This window comes from Callithrix jacchus, chromosome 7 (assembly GCF_049354715.1).
Source record: "Callithrix jacchus isolate 240 chromosome 7, calJac240_pri, whole genome shotgun sequence".
Classification (NCBI taxonomy): Eukaryota; Metazoa; Chordata; class Mammalia; order Primates; family Cebidae; genus Callithrix; species Callithrix jacchus.
In genome coordinates, this window is record NC_133508.1 from 142896719 (window position 1) to 142924603 (window position 27885).

The 27885-nt window shown below is 31.6% G+C and overlaps 1 protein-coding gene across 2 annotated transcripts in view; it reads left to right on the plus strand.

Moving 5' to 3' along the window:
- The window catches only part of COL11A1 (collagen type XI alpha 1 chain), a 215057-nt gene that overhangs the window by 73723 nt on the left and 113449 nt on the right, over window positions 1-27885 (plus strand). For both annotated transcript variants that reach the window (XM_002751147.6, XM_035252270.3), the window contains 20 exons: window positions 275-337; window positions 1743-1784; window positions 2716-2778; window positions 5467-5541; window positions 6615-6698; window positions 8725-8781; window positions 12458-12511; window positions 14374-14427; window positions 14560-14613; window positions 14788-14841; window positions 15971-16024; window positions 16148-16192; window positions 17360-17413; window positions 17827-17871; window positions 18141-18194; window positions 18659-18703; window positions 23536-23589; window positions 24785-24829; window positions 26028-26081; window positions 26163-26207. In XM_002751147.6, the coding sequence (XP_002751193.3) occupies window positions 275-337; window positions 1743-1784; window positions 2716-2778; window positions 5467-5541; window positions 6615-6698; window positions 8725-8781; window positions 12458-12511; window positions 14374-14427; window positions 14560-14613; window positions 14788-14841; window positions 15971-16024; window positions 16148-16192; window positions 17360-17413; window positions 17827-17871; window positions 18141-18194; window positions 18659-18703; window positions 23536-23589; window positions 24785-24829; window positions 26028-26081; window positions 26163-26207 (1095 nt within the window). The remainder of the gene's footprint in view (window positions 1-274; window positions 338-1742; window positions 1785-2715; window positions 2779-5466; window positions 5542-6614; window positions 6699-8724; window positions 8782-12457; window positions 12512-14373; window positions 14428-14559; window positions 14614-14787; window positions 14842-15970; window positions 16025-16147; window positions 16193-17359; window positions 17414-17826; window positions 17872-18140; window positions 18195-18658; window positions 18704-23535; window positions 23590-24784; window positions 24830-26027; window positions 26082-26162; window positions 26208-27885) is intronic.

The window sequence follows — 27885 nt, forward strand, 5'->3', positions numbered from 1 at the left end:
TTGAAACCAGCCTGGGTAACATGGTGAAACCCTTTCTCTACTAAAGATACAAAAAAATCAGCCGGGTGGGGTGGTAGGCACCTGTGTTCCCAGCTACTCAGGAGGCTGAGGCAGAAGAATTGCTTGAACCCGGGAGGTAGGGATTGCAGTGAGCCGAGATCGTGCCATTACACTCCAGCCTGGGTGACAGGGCAAGACTCTGTGTCCTAAATAAATAAATTTGAAATGGCCTTATTACAGACATTTAGGCTGTTTTGAATTTTTCATTCAACAGATAAATGGCCATGGTGCATATGGAGAGAAAGGACAGAAAGGAGAACCAGCAGTGGTTGAGCCTGTAAGTACCCCTGTGAATGCACTTTAAAGGTTGGTAAAATTGTTTATGAGCCACCATTATGTTAATTTTTTATGTATGTTCATATATTACCAATGATAATCTTGATGTCCAGATGTTTACAATTCACCACAAATAAGTAAGTTAGTAAGGTCTTGTCTAGAAAGGAGTATTTCCATTAAAACAAAACATTATAGAGCTGCAGAATTTCAGAATTCGAAAGTAGCTGAAATATGTCTTGTCTAATTCTCTCATCTTAAAACTAAGGAACCTGTGATCTAAAGGATTTAAGTAATTTTCCTGAGGTTCCAAATGTTTGATTAATGAGATATAATAGGACTTTTAGCTTTCCTACTTTCCAATCCAATAATATTTTTCTCTAATCTCTATCACTTCACATTATTTGAAATACATTATATGGCATACATATTTATTCGTTACATAACCTAAATTGTGTCACATGATAACATAAAAATTAGTTTTTTACTTCCTTTTCATCTATTGAAGAATCTCTAATTCACTCCAAATTGTTTCTTTGAAATTTATATTAACATTATCATTGCTCATAATACTGTTAAGAAACGTATTCTTACCTGGAAGAAATTTTACTATTGGTTCCTGCTAATAAGCAACTTGGAAAAACTAGTGTATTAGAACCGAACATAGAACAACATGAACACCATTTCAGAAATTGGAAGAACATAAAAATTTCCGAAAAAAAGAGAGAGAAATTATAAGGAATAAAATGCAGTTTTAAGGACCTTGTTGGGCATCTACTCATTACTCCAAAATCATGCAACATGCTCACAGAAAACTTTAAAATTATTTTTTTCAGAATGAATCAGTTCTTATTATAAAAAATTTTAACCAATTTTTAAAATGACATTACAGCTTTTCAGCAGTCCAAAGCTGGAGTGGAATTAGAAACATTTTAGAACTGAGTTCTTATCCTGAACAGCTCTTTATTCTTTTGCTTATAAAGAGTTTATCTCATATTTATCCATATTGCTTTTGCCTGGACATTTTTGTAACTTCCCTGAATTAAAGTACTTATGTGCAATTTCCATTCATTCATTCACACAGCAAATATTTACTAAGAACGTGGTAGAATGTTTTGTTTGTTCCATTCTTGAGAGCACTTAGCATATTCTCCTTTGTAATATTATTCATCTAAATATCTATTTCCATTTCACTTAATTCACACATTCTCTGACAACACAGCCTATGTCTTCTACTATTTTGAATTTCTTTCCTTCCCTGTGCAAAAATGTTTGTAATTAATTTAAATGGTAACAAATAGATAATTCACTATTTAATATGCAATGATATAGTGTTCTTTTGCATACATGTAATTTAGAGGTTGGGGGTTACATTTCCATGGTAGAGATGTTCTCTTTTCTTATTATAGGGTATGCTTGTGGAAGGACCACCAGGGCCAGCAGGACCTGCAGTATGTACATGTTTTAAGATTATTTTTGTCTTTTTAAAGTAATCATATATAAGATTTCTATTAATCACTGAATGAGAACATTTTAGACTAATTAGGATATTGAATTATAGAAAAATATTTGCTCAGAGGAGCTGGTGGCTTTGAAGTGCCTTCTGATTTGTCTATCCAAGTAGTATTCTTTAAATTTTGCTTTAAACATTTTTGATGCTTAGATAGCTCTGCCTCCTCTAAACTCATTTTTATCTTTCTACTGAAATATATGCATGTAAAGAAAAGCCATCCTTATTTTCATTGCAGAGGTATAATTATATCTCAGCAAATGGAATTGAGAATTCTAGGTAGACTGTAGCTGCCTTATCTATACCTCTGAGTGAAGTAATTGTCAGATTCCATTGTGGTTTCCTGTTAAGTCTGATGTTACTCGGTGTGTTTATTCTCAAGTGAGTGTACTGATCCAACCTTGTAATAAATCCTGTCTTTTGTGGAGTTAATTAAATTCTTGTCATCTGAAATAATGTATGATACTGATGCATTTAAACGCTTTTACCTATTTAAATAATTTCACCCATAAAAACTATAAAAGCTTCTAACCTAAGGGATTTCTACATTTTTAACTTGGCTATCATATTTTTGAGATCTAATTTTATGAGTGTTCCAATTCTTCAGTTGGAACTGGGACCAAATACTTGCACTGGCATATTCTCCTTTCCTGTTTTTCCTTGGAATGTTTGCCTCTGCCCTGAGAGCAGCTGAGCTAGCTACAGATTGGTTTCTATATATTGTCTTTTTATAGGAAGATAAATAGGACAACTATTTAGAAGACTATTATATATTTATAAAATATAAATGAACTCTGATAGGTATTGGGTGAATTTGTCTGAATATTAATGAGATTAGGAATCTGATTCAGATATGATGTGTTTCTGTATAGGGTATTATGGGTCCTCCAGGTCTGCAAGGCCCCACTGGACCCCCTGGTGACCCTGGCGATAGGGTAAGTGAATGGACATCACATCTCATTACAAATGCATGCCATGTAGACTAAAATAATTAAAATATACTCTACAAGTTTAACATGTTATTCTTCCTGCATGTGGGAGGGGTAAAAGCAGCATGAATTCAGTGCTGGACAACGTTTTAGTTAGCTTTTTAAATAAAATTTTTAAGTGAGGATAAAAATGTGCATTTATCTATGACATAATTAATAAGCAAACATTTTCAGCCAGTATTTATATTGATATGAACTCATTACATTAGGAGTTCTGGTCTCCAAATTTGAATTCCAGATGTGTTTTCCAGGTATTCCCATTATATTTAGTTGGATGCCGACAGAATGGGTTGATAAATCTAAATCTACTTTGAAGATCAAACCCTGGGTTACATGATGAAACACTTCATTTGTATTGAGTCTCTCCAAACTCTTTTCATAAAAATCCCATTCCTTTTTTTCCCCACATCCTTGAGTAGTCAATAACTTTGCGCTTTTTTTCTTTTGTTCTTTAAAAGTAGAGTATCAGAGCTGAGCGTGGTGACTCATGCCTGTAATCCCAGCATTTTGGGAGGTGGAGGTGGGTGAATCATGAGGTCAGAAGTTCAAGACCAGCCTGGCCAAGATGGTGAAACCCGTCTCTACTAAAAACTTAAAAATTAGCTGGGTACGGTGGCAGGTGCCTGTAATCCCAGCTATTTGGGAGGCTGAGGCAGGAGAATTGCTTGAACCAGGGTGGCAGAGATTGTAGTGAGCCAAGATTGTGCCACTGAACTCCAGCTCTGGGTGACAGAGGGAGACTCCATCTAAAAAAAAAAAAAAAAAAAAAAAAAAAAAAAAAAAAGAGGATCAGAGATGCAAATAACTTATACTTTTTATATAATTACAATTCAAAGAATGTAAAACTCTTTAATTTAAATTTAAGGGAGGAAGATTTTTCAATATTTCAGAAATTCTGGCCTGAGTAAAAGCTATTTAAAGTCAGAGGACATAAAAAGTGTATTATGAAAACATTATGTAATTTTTTATTTAAAATAATGTTCTTAAGGTTCTTATATACTCTGCTTACTTAATTTGATATATCCAGTTTCTTGGAGACATTTATTGGTAATAGTCATTTTAGTTAATACTTTTAAATCACACCATATTTTCATAAGACCTTTTTGGACTCTATAATTTACTTCAAACTCTATATAAGGTGATAAATTCATCTCTTTACACTGTGCCTTATAAATATAGACATATAAATGATCTAAAAATGTAGGAAATATTTTATTGATGGGAAATTATACTATTCAAGCTAGATTTGTTAGGTTTAAAAAATGTTTTTATAAAAACCATTATTTGAACTTACTTTAACAGTTCTTCATCATCTGTACAGAATCTATTGAAATAATATTCTAAATAAAGTGTAATTTTGCCAATCTAGAATCAATATTAACTATTTTCTAAAAATTAACTTTTTATAAGAAATTCACATTTGAAAAGTGCTGCTGCAGTTTTTTTTATATTGAATGAATGTTCCGAGTTATAATTCTGTATCTAGTTATTTATTAATTTTTGAATTTACTTCCTTGCCTGCCAAATATGACTTGGCTACATAAAAATGTCTCCTTATATTTGAAGTTTACGGACATACACCTTGTATCTATGAGTCACTTACTTATGAACAGATGCATATATTATATATTTAATATTTTCTATGTCACCTCTATATCTTGGATTTCTGGTCACCATAGTCACACCTAAACTTCTAAATGTACATGTCTGTGTGCATGCACATATACAGACTCTGAGTATATTTCATCAGTAAATATTTAAAATAAATTAGTGATTATCTATGATTAACATTAACCTGCTAAGATTAGCTATTGTCTATGTTAGAAAAGTATCGCAGGCCTGGCACGGTGGCTCACGCCTGTAATCCCAGCACTTTGGGAGGCTGAGGCGGGGGGGTCACGAGGTCAAGAGATCGAGACCAACCTGGTCAACATGGTGAAACCCCGTCTCTACTAAAGATACAAAAATTAGCTGGGCATGTTGGCATGTGCCTGTAATCCCAGCTACTCAGGAGGCTGAGGCAGGAGAATTGCCTGAACCCAGGAGGCGGAGGTTGAGGTGAGCCAAAATCGTGCCATTACACTCCAGCCTGGGTAACTCCATCTCAAAAAAACTTTGTCTCAAAAAAAAAACAAAAGAAAAGAATCTCTTCTGAAGATACTATCTATTATCTATTAAAACATAGTATGTAATTAAGTATTCTGAATACTATTTATGTATTTGTTAAATAATACTGAAATATACCTTAAAATTATTAAATTCAAATAAAACTTTCATTATTTACTTAAATCTGTTTTTATCTAACTATAAGAACCAGGATTGTACTACTTGTTTTTCTCACATTAATTTCCCTTAAGATATATGTGAACTCTTCATCTTACACAGTTATTAGGCTGCAAACAACTTCAATCAAAATTTATATCTTAGTTGGAATATATATTAATAATCAAACATTTATTAAAACAATCTAAAACTAGTACAAGAGAATACAATTCTGTCTAGAAATACTAAAAACAGATTAAGTAAGGTGGAAAGCATAAATGCAAATTAGATAAAGTAGACATAAGTTATTCTAGTTCTAATAAATATTATTTTAATCATTATTTATTTTAATTATTTCATTTATTTTCCTAGGGCCCCCCAGGACGTCCTGGCTTACCAGGGGCTGATGGTCTACCTGGTCCTCCTGGTACCATGTTGATGTTACCGGTATGTTTTTTTTACGTTATAGAAATGACTTTATATCTTGTCATCTGTTTCTGAAAATTATTGTTGAACCTTATGGAAGAACAATCAACTAAAAAGAGTTGTATGAGGTAGAGTTACTTGAAATTAAGCAGAATTTGGAAATTCAGGAAATTTTACAAAATAAATGCTGATAAGTATCAATCTCTGCCTTAAAAATAGGAGTTCATTATTTGATTACACACTTAGCAACAGAGTTTTTAAATAATATTTCCAATTGCGGTTTATCCTGAGTCACATTATTCACCTGTTTTTCATATGCTATCATAATAACATATCATTAATATACTATTTACCATCAATTATCTATATAGTTATAGATAGTATGTATATATTTGTAGTGTTACTCATTGCTCAAAAATTATTTGCTTTACTGGAAGATTCCTTCATAAAATTTTTGTTGCCCTAGCGTTTTGGGAAAAAAGAATTGTTTTTATTTATCAATTTCAATGTAATTAACAAAGTTTTAAGAAATAATTACTTAGAGTGAAAAATTGACTCATATACTGCATTTTAGTTAAAATGGAGCAAACCATAGGAGGAATATTAGATGAAGATCTGTTTTATAACACAAGTACTTAAGAATGGATGAACAAAATAAATCACAAGGAAAATTTCCTATGTATTAATGGATAGTCCAAAAAATTTGACAAACTAGAGACTGAGCTATAACCATCACTGAACTTAGTATATTTGGAATTTTATGCAAATAAATCAATAATATGTGTAGCATTTGTGCTGATAAAAAAAAGTCACAATGGTTTATTCCAGAGGTATAGAGATTATAGCATTTAAAATTGAATAAGATTCTCTAGTTTCTTCTTCTACAAATGGTAACATGTAAAGAACTTCCATAAGAAATAGAGGAGAGTAAAAAATACAAAACAAAACAAAACAAACTAGGTCTCATGATTCATTATGGAGTTATCTGTAATTTTGTAAAATACCACCATTTTAATAAGTGGATTTATCTAATGATTAAAGCACATAATTGAACATATTTGACAAAGCTAATTCTTAATGTTCTCTCTTCTAAGTTCCGTTATGGTGGTGATGGTTCCAAAGGACCAACCATCTCTGCTCAGGAAGCTCAGGCTCAAGCTATTCTTCAGCAGGCTCGGGTAAGAAAGGATAAACATGCATTCTCACAAGATGACTGACTCTGCATCAAGAATGTATTTTTGTACATATGGAAGATGCTACTATTATTAATAGAGTATTTACTTCTGAATAGTATATTGAACTTAGTTGGAAAATGCTAAAAATTATATTTATCTAGCAGTAATGTTTATTAATTGAAAATTTTAGTTAGGTAACTGATCCATGTAATATTGCCATTCTATAATTCTGGTAGTCCCCTACCATAACACACAAGATTTATATTTACTTTTCCCAAAGAGTATTGATGTATTTACACCTAGTACACCTTATCTTTTACATCCAGTTTTACTCTGCTAAAACATAAGTCAATGATTGGTTACAATTAAGAGAACAAAATTTGAAATACATTTGTTCTGAATTTTCTGGGTTATTTATGATATCATGGATAACACAGAAAATTAAATTTCTTAGATATCATATATAAGAAAGAAACCTTTCACATCTCTTACAAACCCTAATCTTTATAGTCTGTAATATTTTTAAAATTTCAGTTTACAAATTCTTTTTTTAGTTTAAAGCTTCTACTATATGTAGACTTATAAAATATAGAATTACATTTATGTTTTTTAATTAACTTCATTGAAATTAGAATATGCATAAGAAAATCAAAAGGGTAGACCAAGAAGGAATTTGAATTCATATAATATTTTTATTTATAGTATTGGTTTTCTTTTTAAGGAACAAGGAAATAAATGACTTATGGTTGGTATTGATATAGTTACCTACTTCTTAAGCAATATAAATCACTTCTGTGATAAAAATTTTATTCATCATGATGAATTTATACATGTGTAAAAATATCTGAAAACATAAGTGAAAATTGTAATTCAGCCTCAATGTTTGTTTATGTCTTTCTTAAATCTATTAATCTGAAAATATATCATTATTTGGTTTCATCATGTTTAAAGATAATGAAAAATTTAAATATTTGTTTGCTTGATCTTGGTATAGTGCAAATCTAAAATTATTTAAAATAATTTACTAAACATTTCTACAATTTATAAAATATACTATTTTGAACAATTTTAAGGTAATTATTTGAACTTAAATATTTTATGAGGTCATTGAATTCCTCATTTTATTAGTCCTCTTAACCTACTTGAAAAATAGGTAGCAAGCATTGTAATTGAATTTTTCAGATATTTAATCTCAAGGATTGAGAAGTATATTGTCAAAAATCTCACGGTGAGTCAGTAGTGACTTTGGAGATCCTACTGTTTTCATCTCGTGCACTTTTCTAATATGATTTTGCATTTATTTCTGTTGCGGTATTATTTTTGATATCTTTGTGATAAATCTAAGTGTTCATCTATTGAGCTCTCTAATATTCAAAAGTAGCACACAATACTAATTTAACATCTATCAAATTTTTATATTTTGTACTGTATGTGTTTCAGCTTTTCAAGTATGCTAATTTCACAGTTCTAATATTCAGTGTAAAAATAGTGCATGTAATCAGTTTATTACGTCTATGATTATACAAAAAAATTCTTCTCTATAGCATTATATTCAAGATTTTTTACAGGCACATATTATCATAACACTTCCTGACCAGTTTTGTTTTATGCTGTTTGTCTTTAGTTATCATAATTTTTCCTAAAATATTGCCAAAAGAATTTTATCTAAAGCCTCCCAACCTGTGCCTACACATTTAAGAGAAAAAGGCTATGCATTATTCTTGAGTAACTTCAGAATAGTACATTATCAGATATTAGATTAGTTGTTCTAAAATCCAGTTTAACTTTTATTTTTTATTAAATCACAGCAATATATGTTACATGACTTTATAGGTTAAACAGTTTTTTGAACTGTTTGTCACTGTAGAAACTTGCCGTTCTTCAGTAACCTGACACTCTTTTCTAGCATGTAGCTATTAAATCTGTGTTGATCATGTGTTGCTTAAGGGTAGCTTGTGTGAATTCATGTTGTATTTTAACGTGCTCTTCCAGGACAGTGTTACTGAATTTGATACATTTTGTTTTCTAGATTGCTCTGAGAGGCCCACCTGGCCCAATGGGTCTAACTGGAAGACCAGGTCCTGTGGTAGGTTACCCCAACAAAGATAATATATATTAGTTTATTCAAATTAGCAGTTCCCTGTACAGCTTCTCCCAAGGATTGTGATTATCTCTGATTGGTGACAATGTGTATGTTTTCATGCTTGCTGTTGTCTCCATTAAAAAAATAAATCCTTCTTGATTCAGTTTTCAGTACATTTTGAGGAGGTCTCAGTAGAAAGTTTTTAAATTGAATAAATAAAAAATGTAATTGAGTCATATCCAACTACTAATTTCTTAAACTATAAGTATCATTCATTAGCCTAATATTCAGTTTTGAAAATGCAATTTTACATTAAATCCTTGAGACTTAATATTATATTAAAGAAAATTTTTGTTAAAAAAGAAAAATATGTTAAAAGCCAACGAAAATTATGACACACTCTTAGGGGCAATCAAGATACTTTTTTAAACTGCAGGTTGCCTCTGTGTTCCACAAGGTGCTTAAGATATTAGAGAGAGTACTTTCTCTTGTAGAGACTCTTGGAAATAATAAAGCATTGGTTTTTTTCTTACAAGCATGATAACAGACTAAGACATTTCAAATATTTTTGTCTAAAAAATCTTCAAAGAAACTAGAATATGCTAATGCTAAGCTGTGTAGCAGTTCACGTGAAACACAATGATAGTATTCAAACGATTTGTTTTTTCCCAGAAGAAAAAAACAGGATTCAAACCAGGATTCTCATTAATTTTAGAATAAATGAATAAGTAATTTATATTTTAAATATGTTTTTTAGTATAAATTTTTTCTACTATACTTTCATATGCTCTCATAGACTTTCAAAATATTTTAAGAAAATAAATCTGTTTATGGAATGTATTACTCTGAAAGTTAAAATCTTATCTGTATTGTACATAGTAGACATTGATAGCAAAACAATTGTATTCAAATTTGAATGAAGTAAGTAGTCTTCTAACTATTCTTACTGATGATATTAGAATGATACTTTTTTCATGTATTTTATTAAATGTTTTGTCATGTAGGTTTCCTTATGTTTATATTTATCATAATTCAGTCATGAAATTTCATAAGTATTTTGCAGGAATATACATTCAATCATAGAAACTCATGTGAAACCTGTACTTTGATATTATGTTTCATATAATTTAAATTATATAAATTAACACATTTTAAAATGTTTAACATGTATTTTATCATGCTTTGCTTTTCCAAAATACAGTAATATGGCAGATTCTATATCACTTAACAAATTAAATAGAGTTAATTTTTAAATTATTTTTTAATGATTCAAATTTACATAACAGGAAAGCAAGTAGCATGTTAGTGTATTATAAAATTTGGGGTCAGAAAAATTAACCTAGGTATTTTATTAAAAATAAAAATTCCTAGTGATCTGAACTTCAGACTCTGATATTGTAGATCCAGGACTGGAACCTGCGACTGTAATTTTAATACGTGCAACTGGTTGATTCCTATGGCCAAACATGTTTGAGAAACACTGCCATAGATGATTTAATTTACAGATATCAGTTCTAGGGTACCTAAAATTTTATCCAAAGAAACTTCATTACTTACCTTGACAAACACAAGGAAATGTATCCGTGGAGGCTAATGGCAGCAACGAGCAGGAGCAAGGGAGGCGCATTGCATTAGAGGTTCTTGTTTTCATTAATCAACCACTAAGAGCCAGCCAATTTTCCACAGCCTGTGGGCAAAAAGAAAACACTGACAACCATATACACATTCTCAATGTTATAGCCAATAGTAGTTAATTTTATCTACTTATCTCTTTGTTATAAAAGTTTTAGCTTCCTTAATTATTGAAGGTAGGTATTGAGGGAAAAAAAATCATGTTGTTTCTTTTTACCATTTACTCTATTAAACATTGTTTCAAAACAAGCAAATTTGATGTTTGCATCAAAACATTAAATTATTAGTCTTCCAAATATATCTTAATTCTGTAGTCTAAAAAAGTATTTACTATATTGAGGTTTATAAAAGAAAGTCTACATCAATATTTTGACATCTGTACATTTTTCCCATGAAAAATTATATTAACCAATTGTGTATATCCAATTATCTTTATAGCCGAATGGAGGACTGTATTATCAAACATGAGGAAATGGAGAAAATGTGTTTTTTCCCGTTCTTTTATTGTCAATGACTGTGTGATATTTTTCAGAATAAGTGTTTGGGCAAAGTACTTATAATCTGTGGAGTAGGTAGTGCTTATGTAGAGAGAATATAATACAGTCAGTTAATTAAAATAGGCTGTTCTATAATTGCATTCAATTCTGTGATGAATAATCTGATTTCATGAAAAAACCCAGTTTTTCTCTTGCAGAAGTTTATTTGCAATAATTCTTTATTAGAAGCTTGAAAGTCATTACTCTTTTAATTTTGAAGATTAGAAAAATCATGTTACTTGACTTTTTGTATTTCATGAGCATTATATTAATACTTCTTTTACTTTGGAGTCAACAGGAGGCTATAGATCGTGAACATTTACAGATTTAGCTAATTTTAATCTATGTCATACTTTATATGATGCAGTATTTAATGGAATGTGTACAGATTTAAATAAATTAGAAATTTTTAAAACGCAGTGTTTCAGCATGAAGTAACTGTAATCACTATGTTTATTATTAATGTTTGGAAGTTTTTTGGGAATATGAGTAGCCGAGTATTTAATTTTAAAACTCACAACTTCTTTATAAAACAATTGTATTGCTTGCTTATTTATTTTAGTTTATGGTGCCAGGTTGTTGTTGTGCCTTTTTATTTTTTATTTATTTTTATTTTTTGAGATGTAGTTTCATTCTTGTCACCCAGGCTGGAATGCAGTGGTGTGATCAGGGCTCACTGCAAGCTCTGCCTTCCTGTTTCAAGGGATTTTTCTGCCTCAGCCTCCTGAGTAGCTGAGATTACAGGCACCCACCACCACACCCAACTAATTTCTGTATTTTTAGTAGAGACAGGGTTTCACCGTGTTGGTCAGGGTAGTCTCGAACTACTGACCTCAGGTGATCTGCTAGCTTTGGCTTCCCAAAGCACAGGAATTACAGGTGTGAGCCACTGTGCCCAGCCACTTTAATTATGTAAATGTACTTAAGAGATATTTGTTATGCAGACTTATTCTCATAGGAGAAAGCAAACCAACCTTGTAAAAATGCTTTACAACTATTTTAGGACAGTTATAATAGTATCAACAGCATCTGGTTCATGCCATTTTATTATTATACAATTCAGAGTATAAATATATCAGAATATAAAAGCAGTTACACTTTATCAAGTCCTAACAGTATAAATGGATTAAATATATACCTGATTTGGTAATAATGTGTTACTCTACTACTACATCACAGTGTAGTGATAAATATGCCTTGTGTATCATCACGTGTTCTAGTAGTACACACACAAAAGGCAGTTTCTATGTGATTTCATGAGGTTAGCTTTTGCTTAGTTATACGTAAAATATAGACCTTTATTGCTCACATATTGGAATGTAATCAATATGTTGAGAAGAGATGTACTTCAATGCAACTACTTGAAAATTTTACTATGTATTTAATAAGATAATGCTAATATGATTAAATATATCTTGAATAATGTTTAATTATTTCAGGTGCAATTGGCAGGATAAAAGTATTTATGGAATTGCTAAATTAAATGATATATCCTCACTTTCTCTCTATAGGGGGGACCTGGTTCAGCTGGGGCCAAAGGTGAGAGTGGCGATCCAGGTCCTCAGGTAAAAAATAATAATTTGTCCTTTTCCTCTTGACTGGCTTCTTTGATACAGTATATTTCCTTTGAGCATGCATCTTAGTCCATTCTTTTTGTTCCTGAGTACTATTCTATTGATGTATGACAGTTTATTTTGAAATACAAAAAAAATTCAGAGAAAATCGATTAAGATATTTGGGTGATTTAGGGTATAGTAGCCTTCCTTTTTATGTTTGGTTAACTTTGCCATTAAAAGGACGGAAACTTTTCACAGCTTAACGGGGAATTGTATAAAAATACTGAAATTACACTATATGACAATGTTAGGAGTTATTCTTTCCCAAAATGTGTAAACATTTTGATCAACATTTTCTTTTTATGAAGTGGATGAATCTGAAAACATATTGCAGTAGTTGTTTTGGATTTTAGTTTTCCTTGACTCCTATCCCAAAGGAGAAATATGTTATCAAAGGAAGGATTCTTTTATTAAAAGCTAAAAAATATTTGTACTGTTACTGTTGCCTCTGCTTTCGAACTGGAGTTCAGGGTAGTCTTCTCATTACAATATTTTTTACAAAATTACATACTCTTCACCTCTAGACAATCTTTTTTTTTTTTTTTTTTTTTTTTTTTTAAAGACAGAGTGTCACTCTTCTCTTTTACCCAGGCTGGAGTGTGCAGTGGAGTGAGCTGGTTCAAGGGGTCCTCCTACTTCAGCCTTCTGAGTAGCTGGGAATACAGGCATGCACCACTATGCCTGGCAAATTTTTTGTATTTTTGGTAGAGTTGGTGTTTCACCATGTTGCCTAAACTGGTCTTGAACTTCTGAGCTCAAGTGATTTGCCCTCCTCGGCCTCCCAAAGTGCTGTTTTATAGTAATGAGCCACCATGCCTGGCCTCTAGACAATCTCAATTTTATATATCTGGAATGAACATTTCACAGTGATTTTCAAATGTGGGTTTCACTTTTTCTACCGTATTTATTATATGTATAGTGTTTCAATTAACTAAAAAGTGTATGTAGTTAGTTCAAAATTAAGGCCTATGTAATATTTAAAGTGGAACTACATTTGACCTATTATTAGCTGAATAATTTTATTTTAAAACATGCATATCGATCCTCACATAAGGTATATATTGACACATTGTGGTGTACTTCTACTGAAGACAAAGATAATGAGAAGTTCAAACCTTTAATCTTCCATAGCATGGTGCCAGTCAATAATTTGCTTCAGGGATTGCCATATCATCCTCAAGAATGTTATAGCTGATTAAAAGAGATATGTACCAGGCACTGTGCTAAACTGTAGGAGTATAGTGGGCAAAATAGATTAGTTAAAGACCTTAGCAGTTCACAATCTAAATGGGAGATTCCAACATGAGAAAAGACAATTACAATCCAAGATTATAAGTGCAATGAAAGAAGAAATATCTAGTAACGAGCATCCAAAAAATGAGAGAAAGGTGAAAGAAAGGGGATTGAAAAGAGAAAAGAAATGGATGGACGGTTAAGAGTCTGTTCCATCCAAGGAACTGTCAAACCGCAAGGTTTTGGAAATAAAATGTGTAACCGGGAATATTTTTTGAGTTTAAAAAAATCTCATTATATTTCTTTTATTTAAATGTAACCTCATGTCTGCATATAAAGTTAATAAGTGATATGATCTTTTTTGTAAGAAGCCATTTAGAAAAAATAGGTATTTATTTTATGTATCCTGTTTTGTCTTCTGCTTTATCTGAACTTTTACATAGAAATAACTTTTTTGTGTTTGAATGATTAAGGTAAAGCTAAGAGAATATCAGTTTCTGAAACCATCTCTCTTGGTGTTATGGAGTTTATTGACCAAGAATTCTATAATATGGTTTAATTATGATGTTTTGATATAGGGCCCTCGAGGTGTCCAGGGTCCCCCTGGTCCAACAGGAAAACCTGGAAAAAGGGTATGACTTCTTTTCTTTGTGGATTTTGAAGACATCAGTGATGATCATTAGTTTTTAAATTTAATTATTTATTTTACATAATTGCTGATAATAAGAGTCCCTTTTGTTTAATCATGTTGTTGGCATTATCAGGGTCGTCCAGGTGCAGATGGAGGAAGAGGAATGCCAGGAGAACCTGGGGCAAAGGTCAGGAGCTCACATATTTTTATATTCAGAGCCTGTGTGTCAGTTCACCCTGGAAAATTTTATATTTAAAATTCAAATTTCTGAATATGAAAGAACATTTTACATTTAAATTTTAGTATATATCTAGACTGGATTATGATGATGACGGTGATGGTGATGATGATGGTTTTACAGGGAGATCGAGGGTTTGATGGACTTCCAGGTCTGCCAGGTGACAAAGGTCACAGGGTAAGATACATCTATTTCTTTTTTTTCAGGGAATTTTATAAAATATTTTAGAATTGACGACAATTTAGGAAATCAGAAAAAGAAGAAAAATTAATTTAAACATTTGTGAATCCATTGAATAAATTATTACATCTAATAGATACTAGGAAGAAAATAAGTAAAATTACACATGTGGCATTCTTTGTGGTAAGTTCTTTGAATATTTTTAGACATTATTGTATGTAAACATAAATAGAATATATACATGTATGTGGAAAATATCACATTAACATAAAAGCAAAGTGGACATTTAATTTCACCTCTAATTTTTTGTCTATGGAAATATACTCAAAAGAAGATATCTGTAGGCAGTTCGTCATTAATACAGTGATATACTAGGCACTATATTATTTTTTGGGGATGTTAAAAGCTTTCAATACAATGTAAGAACTTGTAATTTATGAAGGCTAAAGAAACCATAATAATGAACAGTAATCCAGTAGATATTTTTAATAGGAAATTATTTAGACAATCTCTCAGAAAAAGATCAGCTATAGATCTTTCTTTTCCAGCATTAAGAGTGAGGATAGGACAGCTTTTAAGTAAGTTGGAGAAGAAAAAGCATATAAAAGAAAAGAAAACCCTCTGAATGTCTGGCAGAACAAGTAGTGCATGTCTAACATGTTAGGATCAATATATAATTTTATCCATTAAAAAAATACCAAAGTTCTTTAGTTCCATGAGTTATGCTGATTTAATGTAAATTACTTAAAAGCAGACAATATTTCAGTAAAAATCACTAAAGTATATCTGTATTTAGTACAATCTTCAGCAAAATGTTTCTAAATAATTTAACTCATATTAATTAAATATCTAAAAACTATTTTAGGTATTTATTTTACATAAACCTTTTGTATTGAAAATTGAGAGGAAAATATTATTACATTATAGTTATAAAATATTATTAGCATAGTAACATGTAAAGCCAGTTAAAAATTGTTAAATTATAATTTATCTGCAAAATGTTTGAGGACAGTAAATAAACCGTATGTTTTTCCTGCCAAATGTCCTGTTTTATTTGGTTAGAATAGCTACTTGTAAACATTCTACTTATTTCCATATGCTAATTATATTTATGTTGACTTAACAGGGTGAACGAGGTCCCCAAGGTCCTCCAGGTCCTCCGGGTGATGATGGAATGAGGGTATATTAATACTTCTTCTCATTTCTTTAAGAAATATTTAAAAATAAAACATAATAAAAAAATTATGTTGAAATGATTCATCATCTAAATGTTATATACTCTCATTGATTTTGCCAATTACAGGGAGAAGATGGAGAAATTGGACCAAGAGGTCTTCCAGGTGAAGCTGTAAGCAACTTACTTTTTAATTTTTAAAAATATTTCTAATTTATGACTAGTGACTGGTGTTACACATATAAAAGCAATGATAAGCTCAGGTAAATATTGTAGTCTTAGCTAAGCTAACCAGTTAATTGCCATACAAAAATAAAAATAAAAAAGCATATATAGAGCTCTTTTTTTGTTACAGAGAAAATCTTAGACAATTGAGGGAAAAATCTGTGGAATGTAACATCTTTCCAGCCAAAAATGTTACCTTCACTTGTTTTTGTAGCTGTTTCATTGTTTTGTTTTTTGTTCTGTCATCCATAATTGAAAATTTATGTATGTACTGAGAAGAAATGAATCCTATTATCAGAAGAAAAAAAACAATATGTCACTTAGAATATACCAGACATAAGGATTATATCACTTTTCTCCACCAAATATTCCAAATGAGGAAACGGATCTGGAAAACTCAACCCAAAGCTAGCTACCAAAATAACTAAACTAGAAACGGGCCTCCTAGTTTTGCATTAAATGGCCACATTCTACCTCGTGCCACATTTTAGATCCTTGACAAGTAAGTTCAAGTAAGTGGGAGAGAATTTAGATTTTGTTGACTTCTCTAAAGAAGGAAAAGAAGGTGAGCAGGTATAGGAAGAGGAAAAAGAAGAAAAGAAGAAATCAAGTATAAATAATAATCATTCAAGAAACCTCTCAAAAATGGCTTCTGTAATCTTCGTATATAGTTACACAGCTGGTCGTTTCCTTTCCTCGGTGAATGCTATCTTAATATGAAATTTACCTAAATGTATAATAAATGAGAATCAGAACTCTTCTGTTTGTATAGTATCTCTGATTGAATAATAATATTCAAAGTTGCCATTGAAATCAGAAAATGACAGAAAAGTGTCTTATTGAAAGTATTAAACTGCTTCATGTTTTAAAAATTCCCCAATTGATTTAAATTTATAGCATCAAAGAAATGCAGTTTCAGTATTAAAAAAACATTATTTATTCTGGCTTTTGGATCAGGATAAACACTAGATATTTATGTTATGGACATCACTTTCAGTGTGTTAATAAATGAGGTCCAAATATTTTCACTTTAAAATAACCTTAGAATTTCCTCATTGGAAGAGGTGTGTTTTTAGGGCATTTTTTATGAAGGCGTGCTTCTTCTTTTTCTCTTAGGGCCCAAGAGGTTTGCTGGGTCCCAGGGGAACTCCAGGATCTCCAGGGCAGCCTGTATGTATTGCTGGAAACATTGAAGATTTTCTAGGGAAAGATTGTTGCCAACCTTTGGAGCCCGTAAAAGCTCTCAGTAGACAGCCAAGAGTTGCTTTATTATATCTGAAGAGCTAAAGATGCTGCCTTTCACTTTAACTCATCATTCTCTCTTCTCCTTCTTTCTTCCTTTTGATTATCTGTCTTACTGCTCTCATGATCATTCCCCAGCATGCAGTGGAAAATGTTGCTAGATTGTCTCCCAAGTGGACATGGATAAGAAAGTATAGGTCTTGTCTCTTCTTCATTTCCATTAAATCCTAAAATTTTAGTCACTTAGGATACTGGGTATCACGCTATTAGATTCACCTTTTGATTTTCTATTTTAGTATTAAAACATGTAAACAGCCATACATACTTTCTCTTCATTGCAGGGTATGGCAGGTGTAGATGGCCCCCCAGGACCGAAAGGGAACATGGTATGTAGCACATAGTGAAAAAATAACTCATCTTTGAATATAAGCACTAACAAGCCATTTTTTTGTTGTTGCTAAATCTAAAATATAAAGATTTCTTACATTTTGCTAAGTAGATTAGCTATAGCTTGCATTAATACTTTGTAATATTTTCCAGATTATCTTGAGAGAAAACTGATTGTAGGTGAAGGGGGAGGCATTTTCCAATTGAGAAGAAAATATCTATTGTGTAACACAGCCCATTAAAGAATTTTTAAATTTTCTTGTGGCAGGGTCCCCAGGGGGAGCCTGGGCCTCCAGGTCAACAAGGGAATCCAGGACCTCAAGTGAGTCTAAGCCATTGCAGCTCCTTTGAAATAATGGGGGAAAGATGGTATCTTTGCATAAGACAATTGACAGCCTCACAAGTCTCTATGTCGGTGTAGCAATATGTAATATGTGAATGTAGCAAAAGACACACTTTTCCTTGTTTAAAATTTGAGCAAACTGGCAGAGGCCCCTTTCTTCCCAGAGAAAATGAATCAATTTGTGTTTAGGGAATGCCAGGACTACCAGCCACCTGCAGGAGTGTTCTGAATCGGCTCACAATAAAGTCTTTGCAAAAAGTAGCTTGTGTAAAACTCCTCGTCGTGTTCTAAAATTCTTTGGGGTGTACGGGAATACATACATATAGATAGATAGATTCTAATAACTTACTGTATGTACTATAGTCAGCTAATAATTCACTGTTTTAGAAGCATTGTTACTGTGATTTGATTTCTGATGTATGAAATAACTTCTTTTGAAATAGGGTCTTCCTGGTCCACAAGGTCCGATTGGTGCTCCTGGTGAAAAAGTAAGTTACTCTGTTGTTCTAGTAACGCCTGGTGAAAGTGTTTGTTTTAGCAACTTTAGGCAGGTATAAGGGCTGCTTTCTGTTTCTTTTAAGATCTCTAGATAGTTCGGCACATAAGGAATTAATCCGGAGTTGGCATGAACATAGAGTGTGAGGGCAATTTATTCATATGTTCTTAAACTGTGAATGATAAAACTTCAATTACCATTTATACGGCTTCCAAATGTGACATTCTTAGCTATATTAATTTTAGGAACATACTAGTATGAGTGAATAATTTCTCTTTTCTTTAGGTCTCCTTTTCTTTTTCATTATTTTACAAAAAAGTAATTAGGTTTGCTTGTGATAAAAGATTTGTAGGAAGATATGATGAAGGAAAAGTGTGAAGTTGTCATTGCCAGCATATCCCATATATGAATGACAAATGATGTTCTTGTTAATAATTCAATGTCTGCATCAAAACAAGAATTGAATCTTTAATTAAAGACATGTCTTTTCCCCTGATCTCCATTGTAAGATTCCTAGAGTAATATTTTGTACCCAGTACTCATAGCAGCTTGCTAGCTGGTTCTTTCCAATACCTGTTTTCTTTATTTATTTTTGTTGATTTCTATGAACATATCATTTTTTTAAAGAACTAACAGCTTTATAGAAGTGTAATTTACATACTATGAATATTCACTTGTTTTAAGTGTACATGTCAATGATTTTTACTAAAATTTACAGTTGTGCTGCAATCTAACTTTCAGAATACTTATACCACTCCACAAATAAACCTTGTGTTAATTTGCAGTCCCTCTTTCCACCCCCTAAAACCTAGCCAACAACGAATTGGCTTTCTGCCTTTTTGAGTTTTCTGAATATTTCATATAAATGAAATTTACTAATAAATTTAATATATGGACTTAATCATGTGAATGCATATGAGATCGTTATGTCTGACTTCTTTCATTTTAGTTCATCCATGTTGCAGCGTACATGTATGAGTACTTTGCTCCTTATATTGTCCTCAGAGTATTCCATTGACTGGCCTATACCAGGTTCTGTTTACTTTTTTGGTTTTTTCTTTTCTTGGAGGCAGAATCTCACTCCCTAACCCCCAGGCTGGAGTTCAGTGGCATGATCTCAGCTCACTGCAACTTCCACCTCCCAGGTTCAAGCAATTCTCCTGCCTCAACCTCCGGAGTAGCTGGGATTACAGGCACCTGCCACCATGCCTGGCTAATTTTTTATTTTTAGTAGAGACAGGGTTTCACCATGTTGCCCAGGCTGGTGTTGAACTCTTTACCTCAGGTGATCTGCCCTCATCGGCCTCCCAAAGTGCTGGGATTACAGGCTTGAGCCATCGTGTCCAGCTGATCCTGTTTACTTTTATTTGGCAGTTGATAGAATATGTGTAGTTTATACTTTTTCGCTGTCCTCCATACCAGTGCTGTAGTGAATACTTGCATACAAGTCTTTTTACAGATGTGTTTTCATTTCTTTTTGGTATATACTTAGAAGTAGAATTGCTGGTTATGGTAAACTTATGTTTCATATTTTGAGAATTCCAAGCTCTTTTCCATATTGATTGTACCATTTTTTCCTTCCCAACAACCATGTATGAGGATAGTAATTTCTCCACATTCTCACTAATGCTTGTTATTGTCTGTCTTCTTGATTATGATCATTCTTGTTCATAATTTGCATTTCCCTAATCATTACTTTTGTTGAGTATCTTTTCATGTGCTTATTGGCCATTTCTATAACTTCTTTGATAAAATATCTGTTATCTTTTGGTTAATATTCTGATTGGATTATTTATCATAATATTGAGTTGTAAGAGAAACATATCAAATTTAAGTGCTTTTTTAAGTACTTTCAAAAGTATGGATGTTTTAGACATAGCTGCAGAGCACTACTGGAAAGTGTCCTATGAGTTATGTTAGGTTCTAAAGGCGATTTTTAATATTTAGATTAGAGATTTAAATCTGGGTCACTCATAGTTTAAATTAGCACATTATAAATACAGCATATTTATTTTACATTGCACTTGACACATGGACCTATTAAATTTTCTACCATGATTTTATCATGTATATACTAGAAGATTAAGAGGAATTTGATCTTAGGGAAAGTTGTTATATCTGAATTCCCTTTGCCAAGCAAGATAAAATATGGAATCTGGCTTACTGCATTTCCGGTGGAAGAAGAGAGATGCCTTATGTATATACTGCTTCTTTGATCTGAGCATATTAAGCCAGTACGTTCAAAAGCAATCTCTTACCAACAAAAGGAAAAAGGTACTTAAGAATATGAGGAAAGCACATTTTAATTATAATACATCTACAATATAAATTTTGTATTACATCTATATTAAAAAGTGGAAGCTATTTTATTTTTAATGATAAATATGATTTATTTATCAAGAGCTTTCTATCAGAAAATTTGGTAAATAGTAATGTTTCAATTGTATCATTGTATACACTTTTAATATAATTTAACACTTTTAATGTAATTTAACTAATGTCATATATTTTTACTATCCAAGAACAATGTTTTACGATAAGGTATCAGAGCCTGTGCTTTTATTTTTGGTAAAAATATTTTATACAATTTAAGTTAATTAAAATAGATAATTACATTGTTTTTTCAGACATTTTTCTTAAATATACTGAATATATTCTGTGATAAATTATGACATCCCTTAAATATTTCCTGTAATTTTATTTCTGAGTTCACTCATATATTAGTTGCTTAGTAGCAATTGATATTACATAACAGAGTCTCTGAGTCTGGTATAAAATAGCAAGAAACAAAATAAATATTAGTTAAAGGGAGGAACTTTGAAGACATGAATAGGAACCCAGGTTCATTTAGATTGCAACGCTGTCACATATTCGCATTGGCTAATTTACCCAAACTCTTAGTTGATACTATTTCTTGTAATTATTTGAGAAAGTGGACAATGTATATAAACTGCCTAACACAGTATGTAGAAATATTCAATAAATTTTTACCATTTTATTAAAATCTAAAAAAATATGACATTCTCTCAACTTTTTCCCCCATCCCTCCAAGGAAACAGCAAACAGTTAAGGAAGCAGAATATATTCTGCGGTCATGGAACTTCCATTCTAAAAGAGATGTCTTCATTTTAGTTTGATTAAATAACCATCTTCTAGTTCAAGAGTTTTAATATTTCTTGCCTATTATTTATTTATGTTATTTTTATTATCATTACTTTTTGAGATGGCCTTGCTCTGCCACCAGACTTGAGTGCAGTGGAGTGATCTTCACTCACTGCAACTTCTGCCTCCCGGTTTCAAGCAATCCTCCTGCCTCAGCCTCCCTAGTAGCTGGGATTACAGGCATACATCACCAGGCCCTGCTAGTTTTTGTATTTGTAGTAGAGATAGGGTTTGACCATGTTGCCTAGGTTGGTCTCAAATTCCTAGTCTCAAGTGATCAGCCTGTCTAGGCCTTTCAATGTGCTGGGATTACAGGCATGAGCCACCACCACTCCTGGCCTCTTGTCTGTTCTCAAGTAGATAGCAACACAAAAATCCATACAGTATTTAATATGCAAAAGGTCATTGTCATAAAAAGATCACATTTGCTGACGATAATAATTAATGAAATATATCTTTGTATATTACATTTTGCCTTGGAATAAACAGGTAATTTAAATTACAGGAAAAATGATGGTAGTAAAAATTTCGTGTTTTATAATACTTATTACTTGGTGTTAAACTACTTGATTGAATATGACTTTGCAGACAGGTGAAGAGGATTGAAATGTGCAGTCCTTTAAATGAGATGTCATTACTTTTGATTTAAAAAATTTAATTTTTCAATTTAAAGGTTACTTTTAATTATTTTTTGTTCTATGCTAATTTACTTGAAAGTTTCTTGTAAAACTGCAGTGTCAGGAAATGTGAATAAAATGATTATATTTACTCTTTGAGAATGGAAGAAGCCCAAAAATACATCCAGGATTTAGGCTTGACCTTCCTATTGTTTCTGAATTCTGGATAATAACTTGATCAGCAAATAATAATGATCTGGGCTCCAGGAACTTGACAAATGTAATATTCTTAAAAGAATGTCTACTTTTCTCCCAAGAAAGGATCTGATTCTTGTAATAGTGATTCTTACCATGTTCCAAACTTAGCAATGGTTTTGTTCAACATAATTTGAAACTGTGTTGTTAAACGTGGATTAGCGTGATCTGTTGAATTATTACTTTGTTGTTATTTTGTTGGTTACCTATTAGGATACGTTCTTTTACATTAAAATAGATTTACTTTCTTTCATTTCCTATGAATAACTATCACACCATAACATTTCACAAAATATTTTAATAATTAATGCTGTTTCATCAATGTTACTATTGTAATGTTTTGAATTAGTACTTATTAATATTATTGATGGAAATAACCCAATGTTTACTTTTTTAATGATATAAATCAACACATTTTGACCTATATTGCTTTTCTTTTTGTTCTCTAAGCTTCAGTTTATTGTGGTATCTCAAAAAATAATTTTCTAACTTAGAAAAAGGCACATCTAGGATTAGAAGAAGGCTAAAATCTAGCATAACTTTGATATGTTAAATTTGGTTTAAATTTATCGTGATATGGCATTTTCTCCAAATAATATATTAAAAAGTTAATTAAATGGTTATTACCTATAGATTGAAGCCAGTGACTCAAGATAAGAATTTCATTAGTAGTATATGTACAAGTTAAAGCTTTTCAAAATTATTTTTATTTTCTTTTTTTTATTTTTAGCTGACCGCTTATAACTTGGAATTTTAATTTTTTAAATTATTTATTTCTCTATTTGATAAGGGACCTCAAGGAAAACCTGGACTTGCTGGACTTCCTGGTGCTGATGGGCCTCCCGTAAGTTACAGCTACATGGTCATTAAAATTACTTTACATTATCTTTAAAAATAGATACTATATGTGTTTTAGAAATGATTATATGAGGTCAGTAATAAAAGTGAATTGAGCCATTAATTAAACATTGATCTCACTAAAATGCCTTTTTATCATGTCACTTCTCTATTGCAAAATCTTTAATGAGCTCACAGTGGCCTTTGTAGAAACTCATTTGGCACTCTAAGCTAGAACCTTCCCAGAATCTCATATACATGTTTTTTTACTTCCCCCTTAACCATTAGCTGCAGGCAAGCAAGTCCAATCACATTTTCTTATCATAATCTAAATTTTCTATCACCTTACCTTTTCCTACTCTGTTTCTTTTCATAGAGAGCACTTCTCCTTCTTCTCTTCCTTTTCAAAGTATCTGTTTCTGTGAGTCCAGCTGAAGTTCCTCACCATTCATAAATTTTCTCAGATATCTTCCATGAAAAGACATCAGCCTTCAGGGATTTCTTTCTTTTCTGGAAATATAGCAATATTTATTATTTCCCTCTAAGTCATAATAAATAATGGAAGTATATAATCTCTATGGTTATTATATTAAAACATTTGTTATTTACAAATTTTTTTTCTCTTTACACTACATATTTGGATTTTTGGAGCTAGAATATAAGATGTCAAATCCTACCTCTCCTTGTTTTGAGTATAAATTGTGATGTCGCTATACATTTTTATTTACTGAATCTCAATAGGTTGATTATTAATACTGTTTGTATTTATGATCTTGCTGTATTTTCAGTTGTCATACCCACATGTCTTAATGCCCCTTTGAAGGTGCACATATAATTATTTGATTAATTTGCAAAATATATGGCAGGTTTAAATATCTTTATATAAGACTCTAATTGACACTGGGGTTGAATTGTTAATGAACAATATTTATTGTTTTATGTGCTTTTCCTAAGTTCTCTCAAATACATTATGTATTTGAAGAAACTTAACATCCATCAAATATAAGCTTATTATGTTTACTACCAAATGCCATAGTTTCCAATTTATTTAAAGCCATACTACACATTGATGCCAAAATGTTCATTCTTTTTGAAACTTAAAGAGTAACAGTTCAATAGATTTGATAATGAAAGAAATACTTTCATACTTTATCAACTATGTTATTATTGAATCTTATCAGTGTATGTTTTTGCTTAATTAGGGTCATCCTGGGAAAGAAGGCCAGTCTGGAGAAAAGGGTGCTCTGGTAGGTTCCAAGTGTTCATTTAAATGTCCTGTCACTAAATTTCCAAGAGAAAATGCTTAATTTGGTCATCTCTCATACACACACACACACACACACACACATATATATATATACACAGGCACACATATATATATATACATATGTTCTGCTATGATCACTAAGGGATATGAATATTAGAAAATATCAGATATGTCTCATCTTTAGTGTAAGTAGGTTGTACTAAAGAATTTTTCTTAACATTTAAATAGAAATCACGTTCATATAGTTATTTTGGTATAAAAAAGATATCTTAGACTATTTTTAATTTTATATTGGTGATTTTAGAAATTAGACTATGTTCTCTATTTTTAAAAAATATTCCCATGGCCAGGAATACATGCACATTCTGCATGTGTATATGGAGTAAATGGCAATAATATAAAACAATGAAATTGGAGAAGAATTGCTCAATGTCACTGAACTGCTTATGTTCAGTAACAATTTTATTATTTCTTTCTGGCAACTGTTATCGAAGAAAATGTTAAATTTAAGACCAATGGTTATCAAAATATTGAAGAGAAATATAATATGTGCATATTCAATGTTAGTACTACTTTAGATTACAGTAGGAGGGGTAGGATCATTTTGTTTATAGTTGTTTTGAGTTCTTTTAAAACAGCATTAAAATTTCAGTATTACTCCAGAAATTATAAATTATGATTTATAGAATGCTTTCTCTAGGTAGACTAGAGAAATAAAACCAGCTGTGGAAGATATATAATTTTGATTATATTTTTGATGAAGTGAATGCTACAGATGTACAATTTTCTATTTGAAATTATCAATTCTGTTGGTGTTTCAATAACTCTCTGTTATAGACATTGAGTACAGCATATTTTTAGGTTGAAAATCTAATTATTAATTATTGAACTATTTACATTATTTTACATGCTTATAAGATTTACCTTATTGGCCCATTTAAATATCTTATTTTAGCATTAGTATATGACATAATAAATTTTGAGTGAGTGCTGCTAGTCACATTTTTTTTCCATCATATCTGATTCTAGAAACAAAGCGTAAACTACCAAAAAGTCTTTATCAAATATTAGCCGTAGAAATAAACTATATCCTTGTAGATTATTTGGTAAAATTATCATATGTAAATGAGTAGCACTTCAATTTATTATACATATAAGTGGTAATTAATCTTTTCCAGGGTCCTCCTGGTCCACAGGGTCCTATTGGCTACCCTGGCCCCCGAGGAGTAAAGGTAACTCTTAAGTTGTTTTCACATTATTTACTTTCAATGTGAAGTGTTACAGTCATTTAATACTTCTAATTTATTCCATAGGGAGCAGATGGTGTCAGAGGTCTCAAGGGTTCTAAAGGTGAAAAGGTAAATATAACTGTTTAGGTGGTTTTAATTTTTACATATTATGTTAACATTTAAATTTATTCAATAGACATTTTATTTCTTGTGTATATTGAGTGATTACTTACATACTACACAATGCTAGTCTGATTTTGTACCCTATATCCTGGCAACTTAAAAGCAGTGTCTTATATCTTGTGATGAGGGCTAAATACTGGAATAGGAAATAACGTATGTCACAAAGAGAATTAACTCCGCATTTTTTAATATATGCATAAGTTTCATAAATCACAGGGTTGGCCTTAGGAATTGATTTGCTACATTTAGATGTTATCCAGTTTGACGCATGACAGATAAATGTTTATTCCTTTTTTCCCTACTGAAATCCCCAAAATTTATTTTTAAAAATTGGCGCAAAACAGGAAAGTTAGAAGTACACTAAATCAACTGGGGAAAGAGGAAGTCTTTTTATCTAATATTGTACAGAAATCAAAAGTGTTAATAAGAGAGAGATAAAATTAAAATCAGCCAGGAGTGAATGAAATAATGTACCTAAAACTATGAATAAATATGGCATGCATATTTTATAGGATATTTATAGATAATTGGCTTTTGCTGAAGAATAGGAAATTCTGAATTTTTTTCAAGGATACATTTAATAGGAGTTCAAAGCCCAGATCCTTCAAAGATTATGATGAAATGCAAAGGGAATGACATTACTCTGATAGAGTTTGTGTGCCCACCCAAATCTCATCTCGAATTATAATGCAAATTATAATTCCCACCCATCTAGGGAGCCACATGGTGGGAGGTGATTGGATCATGGGGGGGGATTTCCTCCATGATTTTCCTGATAGTGAGTGTGTTTTAAACGAGATCTGGTTGTTTGATAAGTGTCTGGTGCTTCTCCCTTCTCTATTTTTCTCCTGCCACCTTGTGAAGAAGGTACTCCTTTGCCTTCTTCTATGATTGTAAGTTTCCTGAGGCCTCTCTCTCCATGAAGAACTGTGAGTTAATTAAACCTCTTTCCCTTATAGATTACACAGACTCAGGTAATATCTTTATAGCAGTGTAAAAATGAACTAATACACTCAGAATCAGTATTGAATTAATTCATACTACAAAATTACATACAAAGTTAAAACAACACATAGTTTTATAGTATAAATATTGCTAGGTTTGGTGAGATATACATGGGAATCAACTATTGCTAATATCGTACTCATAATACCATACTCTATTACACTGTTCTTGCATACTATAAAGAAATATCTGAGACTGGATAATTTAAGAGAAAAGAGGTTAAATTGGCTCACAGTTGTGCAGGCTGCATAGAAAGCAAGTCCTCAGGAAGCTTCCAGTCGTGGTGGAAAGCAAAGAGGGCATTAGTTTCCTATGCGCTGGGAGCAGGAGCAGGAGAGGTGAAGAAGGTTCCACACATTTTTATACAATCAGATCTCCTGAGAACTCATTCGCTATCAGGAGGAGAGCATCGAGTGGATAGTGCTAAACCATTCATGAAAAATCCACCCCCAGGATTATATCACCTCTCACCAAGTTCCACTTCCAACACCTGGGGATTACATTTCAACATGAGATTTGGGTGTCAAATAGCCAAACAATGTCAAATGCTAATATTTTTTCAAGGACAGTCATTTATTTTCATAGTTACAATATTATCAAAAGGCTTATTTGTAAATTT